We start from the raw sequence: 24,190 nt of genomic DNA, 5'->3' as shown, positions 1-24,190 counted from the left end.
CACAGAGATTGACACAGTCTGCAGAGAAATGCTATTACTGTTGATTTGCTTCAGCCACACCAAGACAAATGTTGAGGTTCAGTTGTTTACTGGCCCAGCCCTCCCTTGAGAGGTGACACACTTGTGCCTGGGCTTAGAATTACTGCACCGCTAGTCAATCGTGCATGCTTGTTTGGTGGTCTTACTGTTCTGTAGTGTGACAGGAGTGAGCTTGGTGTGATGTAGGTTTACAGAGGTGAGGATGGTTTGTTCCAGAGGTGATGGACTGAAGTCTAGTTTTCTGGAGAGTGATAGAGGTTAGTTTGTTCCAGAGGTGATGGAGTGGAGTCTAGTTTTCTGGAGAGTGATAGAGGTTAGTTTGTTCCAGAGGTGATGGACTGAAGTCTAGTTTTCTGGAGAGTGATAGAGGTTAGTTTGTTCCAGAGGTGATGGAGTGGAGTCTAGTTTTCTGGAGAGTGATAGAGGTTAGTTTGTTCCAGAGGTGATGGAGTGGAGTCTAGTTTTCTGGAGAGTGATAGAGGTTAGTTTGTTCCAGAGGTGATGGAGTGGAGTCTAGTTTTCTGGAGAGTGATAGAGGTTAGTTTGTTCCAGAGGTGATGGAGGCCTGGAGAGTCTAGTTTTCTGGAGAGTGATAGAGGTTAGTTTGTTCCAGAGGTGATGGAGTGGAGTCTAGTTTTCTGGAGAGTGATAGAGGTTAGTTTGTTCCAGAGGTGATGGAGTGGTGTCTAGTTTTCTGGAGAGTGATAGAGGTTAGTTTGTTCCAGAGGTGATGGAGTGGAGTCTAGTTTTCTGGAGAGTGATAGAGGTTAGTTTGTTCCAGAGGTGATGGAGTGGTGTCTAGTTTCTGGAGAGTGATAGAGGTTAGTTTGTCCAGAGGTGATGGAGTGGAGTCTAGTTTCTGGAGGTGATAGAGGTAGTTGTTCCAGAGGTGATGGAGTGGAGTCCAGTTTTCTGGAGAGTGATAGAGGTTATTTTGCTATAGAGGTGACAGTGTTAAGTTTAGTTTTATTTATTTCACCTTTATTTAACCAGGTTGGCAAGTTGAGAACAAGTTCTCATTTACAATTGCGACCTGGCCAAGATAAAGCAAAGCAGTTCGACAACATACAACAACACAGAGTTACACATGGAGTAAAACAAACATACAGTCAATAATACAGTAGAAAAATAAGTCTATATACAATGTGAGCAAATGAGGTGAGATAAGGAAGGTAAAGGCAAAAAAAAGGCCATGGTGGCAAAGTAAATACAATATAGCAAGTAAAACACTGGAATGGTAAATTTGTAGTAGAAGAAAGTGCAAAGTAGAAATAGAGATAATGGGGTGCAAAGGAGCAAAATAAATAAATAAATACAGTAGGGGAAGAGGTAGTTGTTTGGGCTAAATTATAGATGGGTTATGTACAGGTGCAGTGATCTGTGAGCTGATCTGACAGCTGGTGCTTAAAGCTAAAAAGGAAGATAAGTGTTTCTAGTTTCAAAGATTTTTCTAGTTCGTTCCAGTCATTAGCAGCAGAGAACTGGAAGGAGAGACGGCCAAAGGAGGAATTGGCTTTGGGGGTGACCAGAGAGATATACTTGCTGGAGCGCGTGTTACAGGTGGGTGCTGCTATGGTGACCAGTGAGTGGAGCTTTACCTAGCAGGGTCTTGAAGATGACCTGGAGCCAGTGGGCTTGGCAACAATTATGAAGCGAGGGCCAGCCAACGAGAGCGTACATGTTGCAGTGGTCGGTAGTATATGGGGCTTTGGTGACAAAACGGATGGCACTGTGATAGACTGCATCCAGTTTGTTGAGTAGGGTATTGGAGGCTATTTTGTAAATGACGTCGCCGAAGTCGAGGATCGGTAGGATGGTCAGTTTTACGAGGGTATGTTTGGCAGCGTGAGTGAAGGATGCTTTGTTGCGAAATAGGAAGCCAATTCTAGATTTAACTTTGGATTGGAGATGTTTGATGTGAGTCTAAAAGGAGAGTTTACAGTCTAACCAGACACCTAGGTATTTGTAGTCATCCACATATTCTAAGTCAGAACCGTCCAGAGTAGTGATGCTGGACGGGCGGGCAGGTGCAGGCAGCGATCGGTTGAAGAGCATGCATTTAGTTTTACTTGTATTTAGGAGCAGTTGGAGGCCACGGAAGGAGAGTTGTATGGCATTGAAGCTCGTCTGGAGGGTTGTTAACACAGTGTTCAAAGAAGGGCCAGAAGTATACAGAATGGTGTCGTCTGCGTAGAGGTGGATCAGAGACTCACCAGCAGCAAGAGCGACATCATTGATGTATACAGAGAAAAGAGTTGGCCCAAGAATTGAACCCTGTGGCACCCCCATAGAGACTGCCAGAGGTCCGGACAACAGGCCCTCTGATTTGACACACTGAACTCTGTCAGAGAAGTAGTTGGTGAACCAGGCGAGGCAATCATTTGAGAAACCAAGGCTATTGAGTCTGCCGATGAGGATGTGGTGATTGACAGAGTCGAAAGCTTAGGCCAGGTCAATGAATACGGCAGCACAGTATTGTTTCTTATCGATGGCGGTTACGATATCGTTTAGGACCATGAGCGTGGCTGAGGTGCACCCATGACCAGCTCTGAAACCAGATTGCATAGCGGAGAAGGTGCGGTGGGATTCGAAATGGTCGGTAATCTGTTTGTTGACTTGGCTTTCGAAGACCTTAGAAAGGCAGTGTCACGAGTTACTAGGAGTGGTGGTAGAGTCAAGCGCAGAGAGCAGTGGTGAAGATAAATGACTTTTATTCTTCCCGGCACAAAACGGTCAACGCCAAAACCAACGGGCGCGTAAAACAAATGACCAACCCAAATACAATGGGCAAAACAGTCCGGAGAGAGAATAACAGTACGTAAGCCAGCACATCCAAAAATAAACACAACAGTAAACGTAATCCCGCACAAACCTGGGCGGGCTAAGCAGGCTTAAATAAAACACAAATCAAGAACACAATAGGGAATAGGTGCAACCAATAAGACTAAACAAACAGAAAAGGAAAGGAAAAAGGGATCAGCAGTGGCTAGTAGGCCGGCAACGACGACCGCCGAGCACCGCTCGAGCAGGCAGGGGAGCCACCTTCGGTGGGATTCGTGACAGGCAGGGCAGGGTAGGATAGATATAGGTCTGTAACAGTTTGGGTCAAGAGTGTCCCCTCCTTTGAAGAGGGGGATGACAGCAGCTGCTTTCCAATCTTTGTGAATCTCAGACGACACGAAAGAGAGGTTGAACAGGCTAGTAATAGGGGTTGCAACAATTTCGGCAGATAATTTTAGAAAGAAAGGGTCCAGATTGTCTAGCCCGGCTGATTTGTAGGGGTCCAGATTTTGCAGCTCTTTCAGAACATCAGCTGAATGGATTTGGGAGAAGGAGAAATGGGGAAGGCTTGGGCAAGCAGCTGTGGGGGGTGCAGTGCTGTTGACTGCAGTAGGGGTAGCCAGGTGGAAAGTATGGTCAGCCATAGAAAAATGCTTATTGAAATTCTCAATTATAGTGGGCTTATCGGTGGTGACAGAGTTTCCTATCCTCAGTGCAGTGGGCAGTTGGGAGGAGGTGTTCTTATTCTCCATGGACTTTACATTGTCCCAGAACTTTTTTGAGTTTATGTTGCAGGAATCAAATTTCTGCTTGAAAAAGCTAGCCTTGGCTTTTTTAACTGCCTGCACACTCTTAGAAAAAGGGTGCCAAAGGGTTCTTCAGCTGTCCTTATAGTAGAACCCATTTCGGTTCCATGTAAAACCCTTTTTGGTTTCAACCATCTTGGGTTCCATGTAGAACCCTCTGCGGACATTCGAAGAACCCTTTTCGATTTTAGATAGCACCTTTTTGTATAGTAACAGAGGTGAGTCTAGTTTACTGGAAAGTCACAGCCCAATGGGCAAAACTGGTTGCCACGTCATTTTCCACGTCATTTCAACAACAACATCAAAAATGACGTTGAATCAAAAAGTCATCAACGCTTTTTCACCCAACTTTTAACCTAAATCCAATGGTGAAATTCTTTGTTGATTTCATGTTGGTTTCACGTTAGTTGACGACTCAATCAAATGTAAATAGAAACTAGACATTGAACTGACGTCTGTAACTAGTGGGAGAGGTACGAGGTTAGTTTGTTATAGAGGTGACAGAGTATATTTTTTTGCTATAGACATGACGGATTTGAGTTTAGTTTGTTCTAGAGTTAACAGAGGTGAGTTTAGTTTGTTCTAGAGTTAACAGAGGTAAGTTTAGTTTGTTCTAGAGGTAATGAAGGTGAGTTTAGTTTGTTCTAGAGTTAACAGAGGTGAGTTTAGTTTGTTCTAGAGGTAATGGAGGTGAGTTTAGTTTGTTCTAGATTTAACAGAGGTGAGTTTAGTTTGTTCTAGAGGTAATGAAGATGAGTTTAGTTTGTTCTAGATTTAACAGAGGTGAGTTTAGTTTGTTCTAGAGTTAAGAGGTGAGTTTAGTTTGTTCTAGAGTTAAGAGGTGAGTTTAGTTTGTTCTAGAGGTAATGAAGGTGAGTTTAATTTGTTCTAGAGGTAATGAAGGTGAGTTTAGTTTGTTCTAGAGGCAATGAAGGTGAGTTTAGTTTGTTGTAGAGGTAAGGAAGGTGAGTTTAGTTTGTTCTAGAGGTAATGAAGGTGAGTTTAGTTTGTTCTAGAGGTAATGAAGGTGAGTTTAGTTTGTTCCAGAGGTAATGAAGGTGAGTTTAGTTTGTTCTGAAGGTAACGAAGGTGAGTTTAATTTGTTCTAGAGGTAATGAAGGTGAGTTTAGTTTGTTCTAGAGGTAATGAAGGTGAGTTTAGTTTGTTCTGCAGGTAACAAAGGTGAGTTTAGTTTGTTCTAGAGGTAACAGAGGTGAGTTTAGTTTGATGTGACATTAGAGCGTTGGACTAGTAACCGAAAGGTTTCAAGATCAAATCCCCGAGCTGACAAGGTAATCCCCGAGCTGACAAGGTAATCCCTGAGCTGACAAGGTAAAAATCTGTTGTTCTGCCCCTGAACAAGGAAGTTAACCCATTGTTCCTAGGCTGTCATTGAAAAGAAGAATTTGTTCTTATCTGACTTGCCTAGTTAAATAAAGGTAAAATACAAAAATATAAAAAAAATGTACAGTGGCAGAGGCGAGTTGGTTCTGCTGTGGAGGTTATTGTTCTCTTAACTCTCCTGTTCTCCATTCTGTTTACCCCTTGTCGAATTCCTCCCTCACTTTCTCGCTCTCTTCACTGTCGCTCCTAACAACCACTTTAGCTCAGCTGTCTTCCTAATCGCTGTGGCAACTATTACAGAGCTTGGTCTCCATGGCAACACCCTGTCCTGATTCCTTGATCAAGGACGGAGAAAGGTTTAAACAGTGCAAACACATCAGCTGACAGGACAGTGCTCGTTCGCTCTTCAATGCACAGAAAAACACATCTTCAAACAGACGTCACTCTGTTCTCAGACAGCATGTCTCAGATGTCACTTCAGGCAAGTCAGTGGTGTGACCGCCAAAACAAATGTGAGCGCCCTGGTATTGTGACACCCCTGGGGCTCGACACTGTGTCACCCTCTTCCTGACATGGACACGTCCCCACACACTGACACAAGTCTATGTCACTGTCATCACCCTTACATAAGGACACAGTGACACCCACACTCTGAGCAGCTGTCAGGATCTGCAGTCAGGGCTGGATTTAGACAGACAGGGGGATACAGAGAGAAATCGAGGACAGATAAAGTCAGTCAGCTGCACTTTCAACCATCTCCAACCTTGAAAGAACCAATTGCTATTTTCTTGGTTACTTTTTAGTTATGCACATGGTTTGAGATAATTAGGGTGAACACGTCCTGATTTCCACATCTATCCTCCTTTTTTATTCTCAATTTCTGCACCTTGTTGGTCATTGAATTAAATCAGTGAGAGCAACACAATAATGTATACTGGTTACTGTGTAAATTGATTGTGCCAATTTCGTTTGATCCTTTAGGTTAGTATCTGTAGAGGTTACTGAGCATAGTGCCCTCCCTGATTCTCAAATTCGGATTTTGATCTTAATTCAAAACATAATTGTCCTTTTGCCCAGTTTTGTTCTGAGTGACATCAAGTACAGTACTGTAGACAGGCATAATCTGCCCTCTCTTTAAGGCATGGATGGACTAACCTCTGTCCTGCCTCTCTCTCTGTCTCTCTCTCTCTCTCTCTCTCTCTCTCTCTCTCTCTCTGTCTCTCTCTCTCTCTCTCTTGCTCTCTCTCTCTCTCTTTATCTCTCGCTGTCTCTCTCCCTCCCTCTCTCTCTCTCTCTCTCTCTCTCTCTCCCCCTCTCTCTCTCTCTCTTTATCTCTCGCTGTCTCTCTCCCTCCCCCTCTCTCTCTCTCTCTCTCTCTCTCTCCCCCCTCTCTCTCTCTCTCTATCTCTCTCTGTCTCTCTCCCTCTCTCTCTCTCTCTCTCTCTGTCTCTCTCTCTCTCTCTCGCTGTCTCTCTCCCTCCCTCTCTCTCTCTCTCTCTCTCTCTCTCTCTCTCCCCCTCTCTCTCTCTCTCTTTATCTCTCGCTGTCTCTCTCCCTCCCCCTCTCTCTCTCTCTCTCTCTCTCTCTCCCCCCTCTCTCTCTCTCTCTATCTCTCTCTGTCTCTCTCCCTCTCTCTCTCTCTCTCTCTCTGTCTCTCTCTCTCTCTCTCTCTCTTGCTCTCTCTCTCTCTCTCTCTCTTTATCTCTCGCTGTCTCTCTCCCTCCCTCTCTCTCTCTCTCTCTCTCTCTCTCCCCCCCTCTCTCTCTCTCTATCTCTCTCTGTCTCTCTCCCTCTCTCTCTCTCTCTCTCTGTCTCTCTCCCTCTCTCTCTCTCTTTCTCTGTTCAGGCGCCGGGCCCCCGGCTGACTCGACGATAGTCATTGAGGAGTTTAGGTACCTCTCTCAGAAGCTGTTTGCTGCTGTGTCTGTCTTCGCTGGTCTGGGCATCCTGCTGGGCATCGTCTGTCTGACCTTCAACATCTACAACAGCAACGTCCGGTGAGATTAGAACTTCATCTTGCACATTTAAGCAACACCGTCATCGTAGATAAGAATTTGTTCTTAACGGACTTGCCTAGTTAAATAAAAGTTCAATTCAAAAATATATTTCAAAGAAAAACACTGGCTACAGCATGCAATTCATCAACAACTTCATTGGCAATCACGCTGGGTCGAGTATGATTGTCCTCCTGGTGGGTCCTGCTCGTCGGTCTCCAGATGGCTGTGGGCAAGTCATATTCACGTTTATGTGGACGTATGTCATAACACTTGGCGTAAATGTCTCCAATCCATGCAAAATGCCTCATCACTTTACATTCAGTGACAGACGATGTCATGTCTATGACATTATTTTGATGCTGTAAAGTGTTGCGGACAGTGCATGTGAAACAGTCCCTTTGTGGGTTTTGTGCCAGGTACATCCAGAACTCCCAGCCCTACCTGAACAACATGACAGCAGTGGGCTGTATGATGGCTCTGGCTGCTGTGTTTCCCCTGGGGATCGACGGACACCACATCCACAGGTCCCAGTTCCCTGTGGTCTGTCAGGTAACACAGCTTAAGCCTTGGGAATAGGTTGTTGTCGCCATCTTCTAGTGCTACAGTAGATGGATGTGCTGGAATGGCTTGTCAGGAGAAATTCTTTCTCTCTCTGCCTCTCTCTATTTCTCATATTCCTTATCTCTCTCTCTCTCTCTCTCTCTCTCTCTCTCTCTGTCTCTCTCTCTGTCTCTCTCTCTCTCTATCTATCTATCTATCTATCTATCTATCTATCTATCTATCTATCTATCTATCTATCTATCTATCTATCTATCTATCTATCTATCTATCTATCTATCTATCTATCTATCTATCTATCTATCTATCTATCTATCTATCTATCTATCTATCTATCTATCTATCTATCTATCTATCTATCTATCTATCTATCTATCATCTATCTATCTATCTATCTATCTATCTATCTATCTATCTATCTATCTATCTATCTATCTATCTATCTATCTATCTATCTATCTATCTATCTATCTATCTATCTATCTATCTATCTATCTATCTATCTATCTATCTATCTATCATCTCTCTCTCTCTCTCTCTCTATCAATACAATTTTGCTTTATTGGCATAATAAAAATAGCATTTGTATTGCCAAAAAAGTAAAAATAATGAATCAACAAAATCTCTCTCTCTCCCTCTCTGTCTAGTTCCGTCTGTGGCTGCTCGGCCTGGGCTTCAGTTTGGCCTATGGCAGCATGTTCACCAAGATTTGGTGGGTACACAATCTCTTCACAAAGAAGGAGGAGAAGAAGGAGAAGAGGAAGGTAAGCCTTTGAAGAGGGCTAGAGGAGGGAACAGGGAAGCTCCAGAGTCTACAGTACTGAATGTGTGGTGCTGGCAGATAAACAATCCCCTTCAACTTTAGAGTAAGGTTACATAAGCCTCTGGGAGATGTGCTTTGCTCTGCATGTTAAAGTATCTCTGTATATTCTCTATTCTGGGATATACTGCAGTACAGTAGAGTAGAGTACAGTACAGTAGAGTAGAGCAGAGTAGAATAGAGTACATTACAGTAGAATAGAGTACAGTAGAGTAGAATAGAGTACAGTAGAGTACCTTCTATTATACTCTACTCTGGGAGAGTAGAGTATAATAGAATAGAGTACACTAGAGTACCTTAGAGTAGAGTACAATAGAATAGAGTAAAGTGGAGTACAGTAGAGTAGAGTAGAATAGAATACAGTAGAGTAGAGTAGAATAGAATACAGTAGAGTGCAGTAGAGTACAGTAGAGTAGAATATAATACAGTAGAGTAGAATAGAGTAGTATAGAATAGAATACAGTAGAGTACAGTAGAGTAGAATATAATACAGTAGAGTACAGTAGAGTAGAATATAATACAGTAGAGTACAGTAGAGTAGAATAGAGTACAGTAGAGTAGAGCAGAATAGAATACAGTAGAGTAGACTAGAGTACAGTAGAGTAGAATACAGTAGAGTACAGTAGAATAGAATACAGTAGAGTGCAGTAGAGTAGAGTAGAATATAATATAATACCGTAGAGTACAGTAGAGTAGAATAGAGTACAGTAGAGTAGAATAGAGTACAGTAGGGTACAGTAGAGTAGAGCAGAATACAGTAGAGTAGAGCAGAATACAGTAGAGTACAGTAGAGTACAGTACAGTAGAATACAGTAGAGTACAGTAGAGTACAGTAGAGTAGACTAGAGAACAGTAGAGTAGAATAGAATACAGTAGAGTACAGTAGAGTAGAATAGAGTAAAGTAGGGTACAGTAGAGTAGAGCAGAGTAGAATAGAGTAGAATAGAGTACACTAGAGTACAGTAGAGTAGACTAGAGTACAGTAGAGTAGAATAGAATACAGTAGAGTGCAGTAGAGTACAGTAGAGTAGAATATAATACAGTAGAGTAGAATAGAGTAGCGTAGAATATAATACAGTTGAGTACAGTAGAGTAGAATATAGTACAGTAGAGTACAGTAGAGTAGAATATAATACAGTAGAGTAGAGTACAGTAGAGTAGAATAGAGTACAGTAGAGTAGAGCAGAATATAATACAGTAGAGTAGACTAGAGTACAGTAGAGTAGACTAGAGTAGAGTTGAATAGAATACAGTAGAGTACAGTAGAGTAGACTAGAGTACAGTAGAGTAGACTAGAGTAGAGTAGAATAGAATACAGTAGAATAGAGTAGAGTAGAACGCAGTAGAGTACAGTAGAATAGAATACAGTAGAGTGCAGTAGAGTACAGTAGAGTAGAATATAATATAATACTGTAGAGTACAGTAGAGTACAGTAGAGTAGACTAGAGTACAGTAGAGTAGAATAGAATACAGTAGAGTACAGTAGAGTAGAATAGAGTACACTAGGGTACAGTAGAGTAGAGCAGAATACAGTAGAGTAGAGCAGAATACAGTAGAGTACAGTAGAGTACAGTACATTAGAATACAGTAGAGTACAGTAGAGTACAGTACAGTAGAATACAGTAGAGTACAGTAGAGTACATTAGAGTAGACTAGAGTACAGTAGAGTAGAATAGAATACAGTAGAGTACAGTAGAGTAGAATAGAGTACATTAGGGTACAGTAGAGTAGAGCAGAGTAGAATAGAGTAGAATACAGTAGAGTACAGTAGAGTAGAATAGAGTACATTACAGTAGAGTACAGTAGAGTAGAATAGAGTACATTACAGTAGAGTACACTAGAGTAGAGTACGACAGGCTTGAAACAGACGGGAGTCACACAGACACACGTACGCGCACCCAAATTAACGTACACACATACACACACACACACACACACACACACACACACACACACACACACACACACACACACACACACACACACACTCACACGCATACAGAGAGATACCGACACACACACTCATACCCGTGATGCGCACACTATCAACTTGATTATGTATGCACGTGTGTGTCCTCTCTAAGATAGTATGTCCTCTCTAAGATAGTATGTCCTCTCTAAGATAGTATGTCCTCTCTAAGATAGTGTCCTGAAGCTGGGAAAACACTGCCTGTGTGCGATGTGTTGTGGGAATTCTTCTAAGACCTAATCAGAAGAATGAGAGATTAAGCCATTTATGGAGCATTTATGAATATGTATGAGTATTAAAGTTCCATGTGGAAATCCAACCTTGGGGGGCTTTATTAGTTGAGCCAATGCAAGACGAATCAAGTTGACTTTCAACTCTCTTTAATGGCCATGCAAGGGCAATTTGCCAAAGAGCTCTGTGAAACTGCTTTAAAAAAGTTTCCAAGTCAGAATATGGCAAGACTAGTGAAGGCAGTCAAATCATTTCATGCACTTGAATAGAAGAGGTGACAAGGTCTATGTAATACGGTTTGGTTATGCATGGGGTGAACGGTTGCAGGGCTAGAAGTAAGTCAGAATTAAGTGATGGAAAATGAAGAAGCATGTTGTTTATTTTGCTTACATCATTTTTGGACCACATTTCTTCTTGATATGTTACGCATTCAAAAAACACTGTTGTGCATATAGCATCCACTGCCTAGTAACTCCTCAATTTACACAATATTTGAACGTTATTGTCTAAATGCCAATGAATTTATGTGTGTTTTATTTAACCAGGGGAGCCCATTGACATATGAATCTCTTTTTAAAGGGAGCTCTGATAACTTAAGTATTCTGTGCTGATACACGTATACAATACTGTATTCTGTTGGCAGTTTATCTATTGGATGCTTGTGGACTCACTGCATTACCCTTGGTCCTTGGATTGTGATTGGTTCTCCTGTATCCCTGCAGCACCTGGAGCCATGGAAACTCTATGCAACAGTTGGAGTGTTACTAGCCATAGACATCTTGTCACTCATGATTTGGCAGATTGTGGATCCGTTACACATCACAGTGGAGGTACAGTGACACTGTCATATCGGTCATACCCCTGGACTTTTTCCTAATGTTGTTGTGTTACAGGCTGAAGTCAAAATTGATTAAATAGATTTTTTGTCAATACCCCAAAATGACAAAATGAAAACATGTTTTTAGATTTTCTTTTGGCACATTTATTGAACATTTTATACAGAAATATCTCATTTACATAAGTATTCACACCCCTGAGTCAATACTTTGTAGAAGCACCTTTGGCAGCGGTTACAGCTGTGAGTCTTTCTGAGTACGTCTCTAAGAGCTTTCCACACCTGGATTGTACAACATTTGCCCATTATTCTTTTCAAAATTCTTCAACTCTGTCAAATTGGTTGTTGATCATTACTAGACAACCATTTTCAGGTCTTGCCACAGATTTTCAAGCTGATTTCACTCGGCTACTCAGGAACATTCACTGTCTTCTTGGTAAGCAACTCCAGTGTAGAGTTGTGTTTTAGGGTACTGTTCTGCTGAAAGATTAATTAATCTCCCAGTGTCTGGTGGAAAAAAGACTGAACCAGATTTTCCTCTAGGATTTTGCCTGTGTTAGCTCCAGTCCTTAATGATTTTCAAGCATACCCATAACATGATGCAGCCACCACTATGCTTGAAAATATGGAGAGTGGAATTCAGTAATGTGTTGTATTGAATTTGCTCCAAACATAATACTTTGTATTCAGGACAGAAAATGTAATTGCTTTGCCACATTTTTTGCAGTATTGCTTGTTGCAAACAGGATGCATGTTTTGGAATATTTTTGATTCTGTACAGGCTTCCTTCTTTTCACTCCGTCAATTAAGTTTGGGCGGCAGGTAGCCTAGTGGATAGAGTGTTGGGCCAGTAACTGAAAGGTTGCTGGATCGAATCCCTGAGCTGACAAGGTAAAAATCTGTCGTTCTGCCCCTGAACAAGGCAGTTAGTCCACTGTTCCCCGGTAGGCCGTCGTTGTAAATAAGAATTTGTTCTTAACTGACCTGCCTAGTTTAATAAATAAATAAAAATAGTGGAGTAATAACATTGTTGATCCATCCTCAGTTTACTCCTATCACAGCCATTAAACTCCGTAACTGGTTTAAAGTCACCATTGGCCTTATGGTGAAATCCCTGAACGGTTTCCTTCCTCTCCGGCAACTGGGTGTATTGTGACTGGGTCTATTGATACACATTCCAAAGTGTAAGTTAATAACTTCCCCATGCTCAAAGGGATATTCAATGTCTGCTTTTTTCATTTTGACCCATCTACAAATAGGCTTCTTTGCAAGGCATTGGAAAACCTCTGTGGTCTTTGTGGTTGAATCTGTGTTTGAAATTCACTGCTCGACTGAGGAACCTTACAGATATATGTGGGGTACAGAGATGAGGTAGTCATTCAAAAATCATGTTCAACACTATTATTGCACACAGAGTCCATGCAACTTTACTACTGAACTTATTTAGGCTTGCCATAAAAAAGGGGTTGAATACTTAAGACATTTCAGCTTTTCATTTTTTATTAATTTGTAAACATTTCTAAAAACATAATTCCACTTTGATATCATGGGGTATTGTGTATAGGCCAGTGACCAGAAATCTAAATGTAATCCATTTTAAATTCAGGCTGTAACACAACAAAATTCAGTATTCGAAAGGCACTCGCACATCTGAGCTATCTTTTTTGCAGGGGCAGTTGAATAACAGAAAATATAAGAAACCTGCACACCGCTCTTGATAGTATCACTCTTCTTTAATGAGCTTTTATGTATCGGCCACACGGCCTTCGTCAGGCAGTAACACAACAAAATGTGGAAAAAGTCAAGGGTGTGAATACTTTCTGAAGGCACTGTACTCTATGTGGTATTAGCTTTCGTATGTTAGCACTGTCACATGTCTAGTGTTCAACAAAAGATTATTGCTTTGATGTCAGTCATCTTATTGTTCATTTACTTTCTACTTGTCAGTTTTAAATGTAATGTATTGCGGATATCACACGGAATGTTGTTCACTCTGTCTCCCGTTCTCTCTCACTTCCCCTCTCACTTCCTCTCTCTCTCTCCCGCTCTCTCTCCCTCTCTCCCTGTCTCTCTCCCTGTCGCTCTCCCTGTCTCTCGCCCTCTTTCTTTCTTTCTTTCTTTCTTTCTTTCTTTCTTTCTTTCTTTCTTTCTTTCTTTCTTTCTTTCTTTCTTTCTCTTTCTTTCTTTCTTTCTTTCTTCTTTCTTTCTCTCTCCCACTTTCTCTCTCTCTCTCACACTTCCTCCCCCCACCCTCTCTCTCTGAGTAGAAGTTCACTAGGGAGGCCCCTAAAGGAGACTTGGATGTCCTGATTCAGCCCCTCCTGGAGCACTGCACTTCAGAGAAGATGAACACATGGCTCGGTATCCCTCCTCTATTCCTTACTCCTTCTCTCTTATCAGTACTTCTCTCTCACACTCCCTTGTTCCCTCTTTTTTTGTTCACTCTCTCACTCCCTCAATCCCCAGTCCATTCATTGTAAATGAAACACTCCTCGTATCTCAGCGCCCCACATTAGCTTTCTCTCTTTTTCCTCCACTCCTCTCACTCACTCAAGTCAGTCATTCCCTGCCTTTTATCTTTCCCTCATATACTTTCATGTTATCTTCTCCTTTCATTTGTCTTTCTCTCACTATTGCCATACTCCCTCTCTTCCTGACAGTGGCAGCTCTTCTGAATGCATAATACTGTCAAATTCAAATAATATAGCTCACAAACTGTGCCATTGCCCCATAGCATTCCCTCTCTGTGCTATGCAAATATATTGTCAACCCCACTGAGCGACGTAATGAAAGAACAATGGACACTTGGACAGAAGAAATAAAGGGGGAATATGCATTACCTTTAGTCAACTGCCTAACATCACTCCATCGTCTTCGCTTTCCATCTCTCTCTCTCTCTTTCTCTCTCATTCTGTCTCTTTCTCTCGCTCTCTCTCTCTCTCATTCTGTCTCTCTCCCACTTTGTCTCTCTCTCTCTCTCTCCACCAGGTGTAGTGTATGGCTACAAGGGACTGCTGCTGTTGCTGGGGATATTTCTGGCCTACGAGACCAAGTCTGTTTCCACGGAGAAGATCAATGACCATCGAGCCGTGGGGATGGCTATTTACAACGTGGCTGTGAGTCTCAACCATCACAGGGGGAGTGCTCTGGTTTTCCGCTCTGCATTTTAGGCAGTCCGTCGAGCGAATGAACTCAAAGCAACAATTAACTATTGGTAGAAAGGTGGCAGGGGCTAGGCATTGTCTCAGTGTGGACATGAGATTCAATGATGTATTAGTGCATAATGATAACATACGGCTAAGACTTGTTATTTCTGGTGGTAAGCATGTGCTCATAAATGTATTTTTGGCGCTAAAGCAAAACGTTAGTGCTATACTTAAACAATCATTTGAATTTGATTTGAATCAGTGAATGATCATCACCTATAGAGGCATTTAAGCTTCACTTTAACTGATATAGCAGCGATAACATACAGTACCATTGCACCATCTAAGTTTTGCAAACAAGTAGCCATAGCCATTCGGTAACCCTCACACAGGTGAGCAAATCCATTAAATGTCTGGTAATGTAGACTGTTGCTGGAACAAACCACTGCTCTTACACAGGCAATTTTTTTTTAGAACTTTAGCTTTAGGCTGGGTTTCTATTTCTGCTCAACAATGTGCAAACAATTTAGTACTCTCTGAACAAGGATTTACATAATTGCCAGAACTTGCCCAGATTCCCATCTCAAAACAGCTTAATGAGGAACCGAAACACTTATGACTGAAAACCACCCACAGTTTTACTTCTTTTGACTGCGCATTTGCTGGGCGGTTATGCAAGTATGAAGTCGATTTCTTTTTTGCCAAGCAGAGGAAAGAACATTTAATTGATCAGTCATTCATATAGCTTGATGAAATCGTTAAACACAGCTGCAGGTCCGAACAAAGGGAAAGCTTAGATGTTGATTTAACCATTTCATTTAATTGTGTATATTTCGTGGTGTAATACACAGAGATAAATGAGACAATTCCCTCCAATAATGGTGCCCCATATGAGGTAGAATCCTTTAAAATGTCAATATTTATTGTATCTGCAAAGGCCTCCTTGTTGGGAAGCAGAAAGCTTTTGTAAGGCTTGATATTGTGATGATGTGCCAGTATGGTACTGCTAACCTGCTACTTCATCTTTGAGTTTTTAATGATGTTTTCATATTGGGAACCTCGTTGGAATGATAAGCAGTAGCCGAGCGCTTTTTTAGATCTTATTTTCCTCTCTCACCTCTCTCTTGATATTTACCTCTTTGTTTCTCTCAATCTCTCTCACTCTCTCTCTCTCTCGCTCTCTCTCTCAATCCCCCCGTCTCTGCAGGTGTTGTGCATGATCACGGCTCCCGTCACTATGATCCTCACGTCACAGCAGGATGCTTCCTTTGCCTTTGCCGCTCTGGCCATAGTGTTCTCTGTCTACATCACCCTGGTGGTGCTCTTTGTGCCCAAGGTACAGTATACTGTATAGAACAGGGCTGTGTCCCAAACGGCACCCTATTCCCTTTATAGTGCGTTACTTTGGACCAGGGCTCTGCTCGAAAGTAGTGCACTGTATAGGGAATAGGGTGCCATTTGGGACGTAGCCTAGGACTGAGTAATTTAGCAGCAGTATTTAATGTACACTTGCATCAGCACTCGAAACAAAGTCTCAATACTTTCTTCAATGTTAACATTTCCAAATTCACATATAGTATATGGTTCTTCTCTGTCTCTCTGGCTGTGTAGAGTAAAGCTCTATTCTATTCTAGATGCGCAGGCTGATTACACGTGGTGAGTGGCAGTCAGAGCAGCAGGACACGCTGAAGACCGGCTCGTCCACCAACAACAACGATGAGGAGAAGTCTCGCCAGCTGGAGAGAGAGAACCGTGAGCTGCAGAAGATCATACAGGAGGTACGGTACACACTTTATGATGCACCTTAGCAATCAACATAGAATCACAATGCATCTAGATTGAAATATGTCTAATACGTATAATATCCATCTGAATTATTGGAACTAGTAATCAATCATTCAACCAATCTTTATCATACAGGTGGTACTACAATACACACTCACTTTGATACCATAGATATCAAAATATAATCAAAATGCATTTATTAAAATACATCTAATACCTCTGAATTATTTGACCTAGCAATCAACCAATCAATCTTTCCAATCATTCATTTTTATTATATTTTACTAAGAGATACATTTGGTTTGATTAATACATGATTAATACATGATGAATACATGTCTAATTCATGCTCAATTAATGCGTAATAAAGGATTCCTCTTTACACATGTGTCCAGTATTAATAAGACCTCTTCCTCTTCCGTGCTCTCAGAAAGAGCAGAGGGTATCGGAGCTCCGCAACCAGCTGGTTGAGAGACAGGCCCTGCGCAACCGACGACGGCCCTCATCCGGCACCAACCAGAACCACAGCAACCCGTCCCCGCCCTCTTCCCAGCCAGACCCCAAGTCTCTCCTGCCCCCACCCGGTTACCCCAACCCCGCGTCAGACAATCACTCCTCCTTACCCCCCTCTTTCTCCAACTCCTCCAACCTGTACCAGGCGGACAGCAAGATAAGTCGCAACCACTGTCACAACAGCCAGATCCCCCTGCTCTACAAGTGAAGGGGTGGGGGGTGGGGTGCTAGAAGAGCCCAGAGCCTACAGAGGAACGAACACACATGGAGGCAGTGTGACTTTCACTTGTTATGGGAAAAGAGCACAAGCTACTGACATTGACAGAGTGAGTGGAGGCACACGAACCCCAGGTAACACCAGTCTTTCTCACAGTCTATCTCACTGTGGGAACCTGAAGCACTTGTGACTAGTACTACGAGTTATTGAATAAGAGACAAGCACATTCCAGAGTAACCCTCAGTCTACTTGTGGAGACAAAAAATGGACAGATCTCCCTTTTTCATTCCTCCTCTATCCTCCTTCCCTTTGTTTGTTTTCTCGTTCTGTTGTGCAGATGTATCTAGGATCTCCGGGAGGACTTTGTGTAGTGCGTGTGTTTGCTCCTTTTTGACTCCCGTCTCTGCCTATTTGTCTTCGGTTTGTTGAAATAGCGAAACACATGGTAATTGATTAATATTGTTATTACATAATGTATGATATGTTATGTCATGGATTCAATGTTGTGCCCTATATTTAGTTCAATATTTTTGGGGGGTAAAGGGGTGGAAACTGTTCAAATGCAATGAGTGGAAAAAAAACAGCACAGTTTCCCAGTGGATCCAATTTACTGGATTTCATATCAAAACGCCATCGAAACTCAAAGTGTAAAGTCATCCTAACTGAAAGTGAAATGCCAACATTATAGCCATATACAGTAGAGGGTTTTGGAATGGACAACCCTCATTTTGGGACAATAGCAAGATTTTTGTGGATGTTTTGCTGTACACATATTCAAGTACAGCTTTGTATCTTCAATCACATTTTTGCTGTTATATGCTCTTGAATATACGAAACCCATTTGATAAGAAAATAGTGTAATATGATATGTAACCTAATCAGTTTTCTATGTATCATCCTTTTAAACGTTTTCAATTGGACTTGAATGGATATGTTCCGACAATTAGAATTTTCTTGGACACGTTATAGATATTCAAAGGAAGCACACCCTCTTGAAGATTTTAAATGGCATATTTATTATGCATCATTCTTCCCGCCCTTTTTATTTTCTTTGTCAACAACTGTTTTTCCTTAAAGACAATCTGAATATAAATGTAAATGTGAGTGTACATGCTTGTCACCCGTTGGTCTTATAGTTGACATTTCTTCCGAATTTCCCCTCCGATTTTAGCTTTGTACAACTACATTTGTGAATGTGATGACGAGGAATATATGTAACGGTATATGGAAAGGATTCTGACATGCGTATACAACAGTTAATATATATGTACAATCTCATTTATTAGCAATTCGTCAAAATGTATGAAGCAATGATATAACACAGCTTAGTTGGCAAGTAACGTAAGAGATGTTACTTTTCCAAATAGCATTATCTCATGTTGCACTATAGTTCAAAACAAAGTTTCAGGTCGGGATTTTGTTGCCATTCTAATAACATACTGTAGCTCAGGGTATCGGAAAGTGAGATATGCAACTTCTCCATAGGAAGTTATTGGATGAAATAGTCAATATTTATTAACTGTACATGGACGACATTGGGTAATATTGTAATATATGTATGCGAAGATTATTTAGAGAAATATACTCTTGCACATGTATGAATATACACTGACTGTACAAAACATTAGGAACACCTTCCTAATATTGAGTTGCAGCCCCTTTTTGTCCTCAGAACAGCCTCAATTCGTCGGGAAATGGCTGTACAAGGTGTTGAAAGCGTTCCACAGGAATGCTGGCCCATGTTGACTCCAATGCTTCTCACAGTTGTGTCAAGTTGACTGGATGTCCTTTGGGTGGCGGACAATTCTTGATACACACAGGAAACTGTGGTGAAAAATCCAGAGCGTTGCAGTTCTTGACACACTCAGACTGGTGTGCCTGGCACCTACTACCATACCTTGTTCAAAAGCACTTAAGTCTTTTGTCTTGCCCATTCACCCTCTGAATGGCTCACATACACAATCCATGTCTCAATTGTCTCAAGGCTTAAAAATTATTCTTTAACCTGTCTCCTCCCCTTCATCTACACTGATTGAAGTGGATTTAACAGGTGACATCAATAAGGGATCATAGCTTTCACCTGGATTCACTTGTTCAGTCTATGTCATGGAAAGAGCAGGTGTTCCTAATGTTTTGTACATGCAGTGTATATAACTGGATTTGAAGATATTTGTATACACTATATTTAAAATTTTAAATGTTGATATATTTCAGATTATATGCATTCAAATATATGGATAATCATAGTAAAATAAACCCATTGTTTTTCACTGAATTTATGTATATCGTGTTATGTGTCAATTGGACTCATAAGGGACATCATTTCATTTAAACACCCTCATAAACCCTGAAATACGACAAAACACTTCATTATACTTTGAATGGGCATTTTATGACAGACAATGTGGAATCATAAACATGCCCAAAGGGACAAGCATGTCATACACAGCTGTTTTAACCACCAGATGTCACCATCAGTTAATGACGCCCAAGGGATTCTGTTGATTATTCATCTAGAATCTACATTCATATTGAACGATAGCCCTCCCAGGATTAAAAGTAATTTCAGTCCCATACAATGTGCTTCCACTTCATCATTTATTGACCTATTAACCAATGGGTATTGGTGTCATTTCTTATCAAAAGGCAATATGAACTCAAAGATTGAGATCGTAATATGAGCTGAAAGTGAAAGGCAGACATACATGTTACACAACAGCCAGCTGCAAAGGGTCATGGTAAATGACAACCTCATCTTGGAACAATATTTTTTTTTACCTTTATTTAACTAGGCAAGTCAGTTAAGAACAAATTCTTATTTACAATGACAGCCTACCCCGGCCAAGCCCGGACGACGCTGGGCCAATTGTGTGCCGCCCTATGGGACTCCCAATCACAGCTGGATGTGATACAGCCTGAGGATGTTTGTGGGTCAAACACATTTTCTCGTGCACATACAGTATTTCAGCTCAGATGTTTACAGCCCGCCACCCACCCACCCACATGACTGAAAACCTATGATGCTTTCAAGGAGGAGGAGGAGGAATAAGGTCAGTGGGGGGAATCCCCAGACATGGCTTTAAGGCATATGTGGGCCCTCTCACTTGACACAGCAGGAAATAAAAAAAGGAATTTCCCTTGTTTTGGTCTGACATCATTGGGGATGCACTTTGTATTACAATTTCTGGTGCAAGCTGCTCAAGAACAGATGTTGGGCTTTGATTCAATCTGCATTGCAGAAGTTCAGCGTTATAGAGTGACTGAAATTGAAAGGCAATGTTCCCGCATTAGTGGAGACTGCATTCACGGTAAACGCTGCACATGTCGGCTCAATCTGAAATTACCTTTACATTTCTATCGCGGAGTCTGTAACGCTTAAACTTTACAGAATTAATAAAGCCCGTAGTGTTAATTTACTGCTAAAGTCAAAACCCATTTACCCTCAACCATATAAGACAGTTGGATATGTCCAGACCCGTCCGGCCAGTGTTGCCAACAAATTTTCAGGGTAAGTTGCTAGAGGCAGTTTGATTTGTTGCTAAAAGTTGCTAAATGACGTTGTGATGTCACTACGTGATAACGTAAAACTGCGTCATTACATAGAATACACATTAAGGTTACTCAAATTGACTGGCCATCTCGGCCAAAAATATGATTTGACTTTTGTTCAGGTACAGACTCCCACTCTGTTCTGTACTTCTGGCTGTAAAATGTTGATTGATACATGTTGATTGATGTTGTAAGTTCTGTTCAAGATCAAACATTCGTGACCAACTATATTCATTGGGTTTGGCTCGTCGAACCCGTACAACTGCTGACTGCGTACTACTGCTGCTGCAGTCAACCAACAATGATTTGCAATTTGCTGAAATTGCTGCTGCCTGTGCACAAGCTGAGCGCCTGCTGCTGACGTCACTCACAATACACTTTTGCAGCCAGGCACGTGTGTTGTGACTGAGTGTGTGGCAGAGAAACTCGTTTTTGTGTCAATTAGAGGGAAAATGCGTGCATTTTAGCGTTTGAGTCACTTTTCAAAAGTTGCTAAAAGTTCCAAATAAATGTTTAAATGTTGCTAGGTGCTGTTTGAAAAAAAAGTTGCCAGGGTAGTCTGAAACGTTGCTAAATTGGCGTCACTGCGCCCGGCCCCGCCCCCTCCAAACTGCATAATTAAATATAATCAAACTTTGAGTCTCCTAAAGTTGAGAACATTTGGAATTTATTACAGTTGATTCAAGCACTCTGAATAGGTGACAAATAAAATACACACAATCACATTTAAATAGACATAGTACATCAGTACATTAAATAAAATAACTTAATATTGTAGCAATGTATTCTGATAGACTTATGTGAATCAAAATAACTTATACTACAGTACTCCACAGTAGCCTACTGTATTTTCATATAAATAGTAAATATCATTTTTTTAAGTTAATATGTATTTTCATATAAATAGTAAAAAAAATTAAAAAGTAAGTTAATATAAATAACTCAAAGTCATAGTATTATTTGGTGCAAAATCTACAATACAGAGAATGGACAATCATCATGTATGGACAAACAATAATCATTTCTCAAACTATTTCAGTTTACAAAATAACCATTAAGATTAGACCTATCTCCTTTGAGATTGCTCAGTTACCATAAAATTGCAACACTAAAATAAGAGTTTTAACATAAAACTGTTTGAACAAACATTCATCTCTGGCCTGCCTCTCTCTCATCATAGTGCAAACACACCAAAAAAGTTCTTGCCCTGCTCTGGCTCCACTTCGGTCAGTCGATTGGTCTCAGTCCACAGTTTGTCCCCTTCATTCAGATGAAACACTGCACTAAGGTAAACTGCATTGTACCAGCCCTCGCCGATATTGGACTCAGAATTACCATATTTTTGTTGACAAACTGACCTTACCCCGCTAAGTAGATTAGCATTATCCCCGATGGAGTCCGAATAGCGCCAAATAACGTGACTCAGGGGAGTGGTACGCTCGCCCGGGCTGTTGCACTTGACCCTAAACGAAGCCTGGCTGTAAACGAAGAAGAGCCCAGTGTGTGGGATGAGAATTTGGTTCCCTTGTAGCTTGAACCCGCCCTGGGAAAAGGCCTGGCCGTCATCCTTTCTCCACTGCACGGTGTTAGCGGTAAGATTAGGATTGTATTCACCTGGCATTAGAGGGAAGAAAGGCCCATTGTTACAACTTTGAGGCCCCAGAGTCCAGCTGGTAGCTATTTGTTCTTCCAAAGCTCTTGTCAATTTACTCTGGTGGCAACAAGAGACAAGCTAATGATTAAGCAACTTCCTTGCTTCCTTGTGTTGTGCTTTAATTTTTGTCAATGGAAATGTTTGAATAAAATCCCAGGGCTTCCCCAATAGAAATACTTATTAGCCCACTAGACACTGTTTTAAACCTTAAACCTTATTTTTGAATGGGGATGTTTAAAAAGAATCCCCTAGCTTCTACAATGGAATGACACTAAGACATACTAGCCCACTAGACATGTTTTAACCTTCAACAGACACAGTCCAGGCTGACTGCAAAAGGCTGTAGGTCACTCACCCTCTAAATGGATGGCTACTTTTGCATTGCCGGCAATCTGCTTCAATGTATGGTGGGTATCTGAGGGAGAGAAAAATATTAGTCACGAATAACACAAGCAAAAGCCATGACGTTGGCTACAACTGTAACCTTTAATTAAAGCAATTATAGTGAGAAGGAATTCAATAAAAAAGGGCATCTGTCAATCAAATAATCACCTTTTGCACCAATGAGTATCTCCAGCTGATGCTCCATTCCATCCTGCATCTGTGAGATAAACCAAGAGGATGTTAGTTGATTGTACGGTCCTCTATTTCAGAAATGTGTTAAATATTGGCCCCATTAGAGTTCCTTACCGTTGCCAGTCTTCCATGCTGACACCAGGCAAAGAGCAGGGCTGCTGCCGCACATAAAGCTGCTACTAAGAGGACGCCACACAGCCTCCATAGCCAACCTCTGGAGGCCTTTCCCTCAGCAACAGCTGTCACCGTTGTCTTGTACACAGGGCCCCTCTCCATGTCGCCAGTTGTCATCGCATACCCCTCCATACTTCTGTTGAATGAGGTTCAAACTCTTGACTCTTGGCTCTTGGTGGCAGTGGAAAAGTCTAGCAACTGAATGTTCGCCTAAATATCTTCTTTGTTTTGACAGAGTTGTAGCTTGATAGGTGTCCTGTGTTTTGCTCGTTTGTTAGAATGGACTTCTGACAGAAGCCCTGTCGTTTTTATGCTCGGCCTGCTACTAGCACAAAAGGGGAAACTCCAGTGATGTCACCCAGTGAGTGGAGACATAGCAGAGTAGCAGCAGACTGTGGAGAGATGGTTATGGTTCAAAGGAAAATAAAATCCACAGACCAGCTCTGCCAAACTGGGATTCCAATGGGTAGGTGTGGTTGCAGGATAGGGTTAAGACAAAACAGAAAGTTCAACTTTAAAGTGAATTCCTTGTGCAACAATGTAGTTTTTCTATTTGGTAACCAGAATGTACAGTAACTTCTCAGCTATATACTGAAACTGCATTTACATAAAACAAGGAATTCTCAACAAGTCCCGCGTGTATTTATTGTGTAATTACACACATGCATTTGAATACCATTAAACTCCATGGTATCTTTGCTACTTAATGTAAAGTGTAGCAAAGCCACTTTTGACTTGAACTTTAGTTAGTGATTTTTATTCAGTCTCATTCACCAGCTGTTTGTAATGCTGTATGTCTAGTAATAGTCGTACATTTCAAATAGTAAACAATTATGATATTTATTGATTACATAGAACTTGCTGCACAGAAGTTGTTAATAACTGGATGTAAAATTAATACTTCTACACCTACACAATCACAATACATTTGAAGCTATACAAGGACAGGCTCAGGAGAAACAAAAAATACTTGTAAATATCCCTCTTCTTGTTTCAGAACTGGTTTTGTACATAACCCTTTCCAAACCCCCAAACAGGTGTTTGACTTCTCTTTATTGACCCAATCTGGTATTTCACTGCCCTCCCTGACTGGTTGAGCGAGTTTGGACTATAACCCGGTTTATTTGTGGGATTTCCATCACCCATACACGACCTGAACTGAGTTTTATTTTCATATTGTTTCATCATCTAATTTC

General features: G+C 41.3%; 2 protein-coding genes across 2 annotated transcripts in view; one reads left to right on the top strand and one right to left on the bottom strand.

Annotated features, from left to right (window-relative positions):
• LOC106582320 (gamma-aminobutyric acid type B receptor subunit 1-like) overlaps nucleotides 1–19,316 on the top strand; it is a 49,114-nt gene extending 29,798 nt beyond the window's left edge. The window contains exons 16-24 of the mRNA XM_014165313.3: nucleotides 6,817–6,967; nucleotides 7,384–7,516; nucleotides 8,173–8,289; nucleotides 11,268–11,375; nucleotides 13,648–13,741; nucleotides 14,369–14,496; nucleotides 15,734–15,862; nucleotides 16,161–16,304; nucleotides 16,742–19,316. Coding sequence (XP_014020788.1) covers nucleotides 6,817–6,967; nucleotides 7,384–7,516; nucleotides 8,173–8,289; nucleotides 11,268–11,375; nucleotides 13,648–13,741; nucleotides 14,369–14,496; nucleotides 15,734–15,862; nucleotides 16,161–16,304; nucleotides 16,742–17,032 — 1,295 coding nt within the window. The 3' untranslated portion in view covers nucleotides 17,033–19,316. The remainder of the gene's footprint in view (nucleotides 1–6,816; nucleotides 6,968–7,383; nucleotides 7,517–8,172; nucleotides 8,290–11,267; nucleotides 11,376–13,647; nucleotides 13,742–14,368; nucleotides 14,497–15,733; nucleotides 15,863–16,160; nucleotides 16,305–16,741) is intronic.
• Nucleotides 19,317–21,240: 1,924 nt separating this feature from the next.
• Nucleotides 21,241–23,275, bottom strand: tnf-alpha-2 (tumor necrosis factor alpha-2 precursor). Its single transcript, NM_001123590.1, is given in 4 exon segments — nucleotides 21,241–22,204; nucleotides 22,600–22,659; nucleotides 22,797–22,845; nucleotides 22,935–23,275. Coding segments are annotated over 4 exon segments (741 nt in total). The 5' UTR covers nucleotides 23,127–23,275; the 3' UTR covers nucleotides 21,241–21,764.
• Nucleotides 23,276–24,190: the final 915 nt, after the last annotated feature.

The sequence above is a fragment of the Salmo salar genome, chromosome 02 (genome assembly GCF_965601325.2).
Source record: "Salmo salar chromosome 02, fSalSal1, whole genome shotgun sequence".
Classification (NCBI taxonomy): Eukaryota; Metazoa; Chordata; class Actinopteri; order Salmoniformes; family Salmonidae; genus Salmo; species Salmo salar.
The sequence above is the reverse complement of the archived record's forward strand: the minus strand, read 5'-3'. Positions and strand labels throughout refer to the sequence as shown.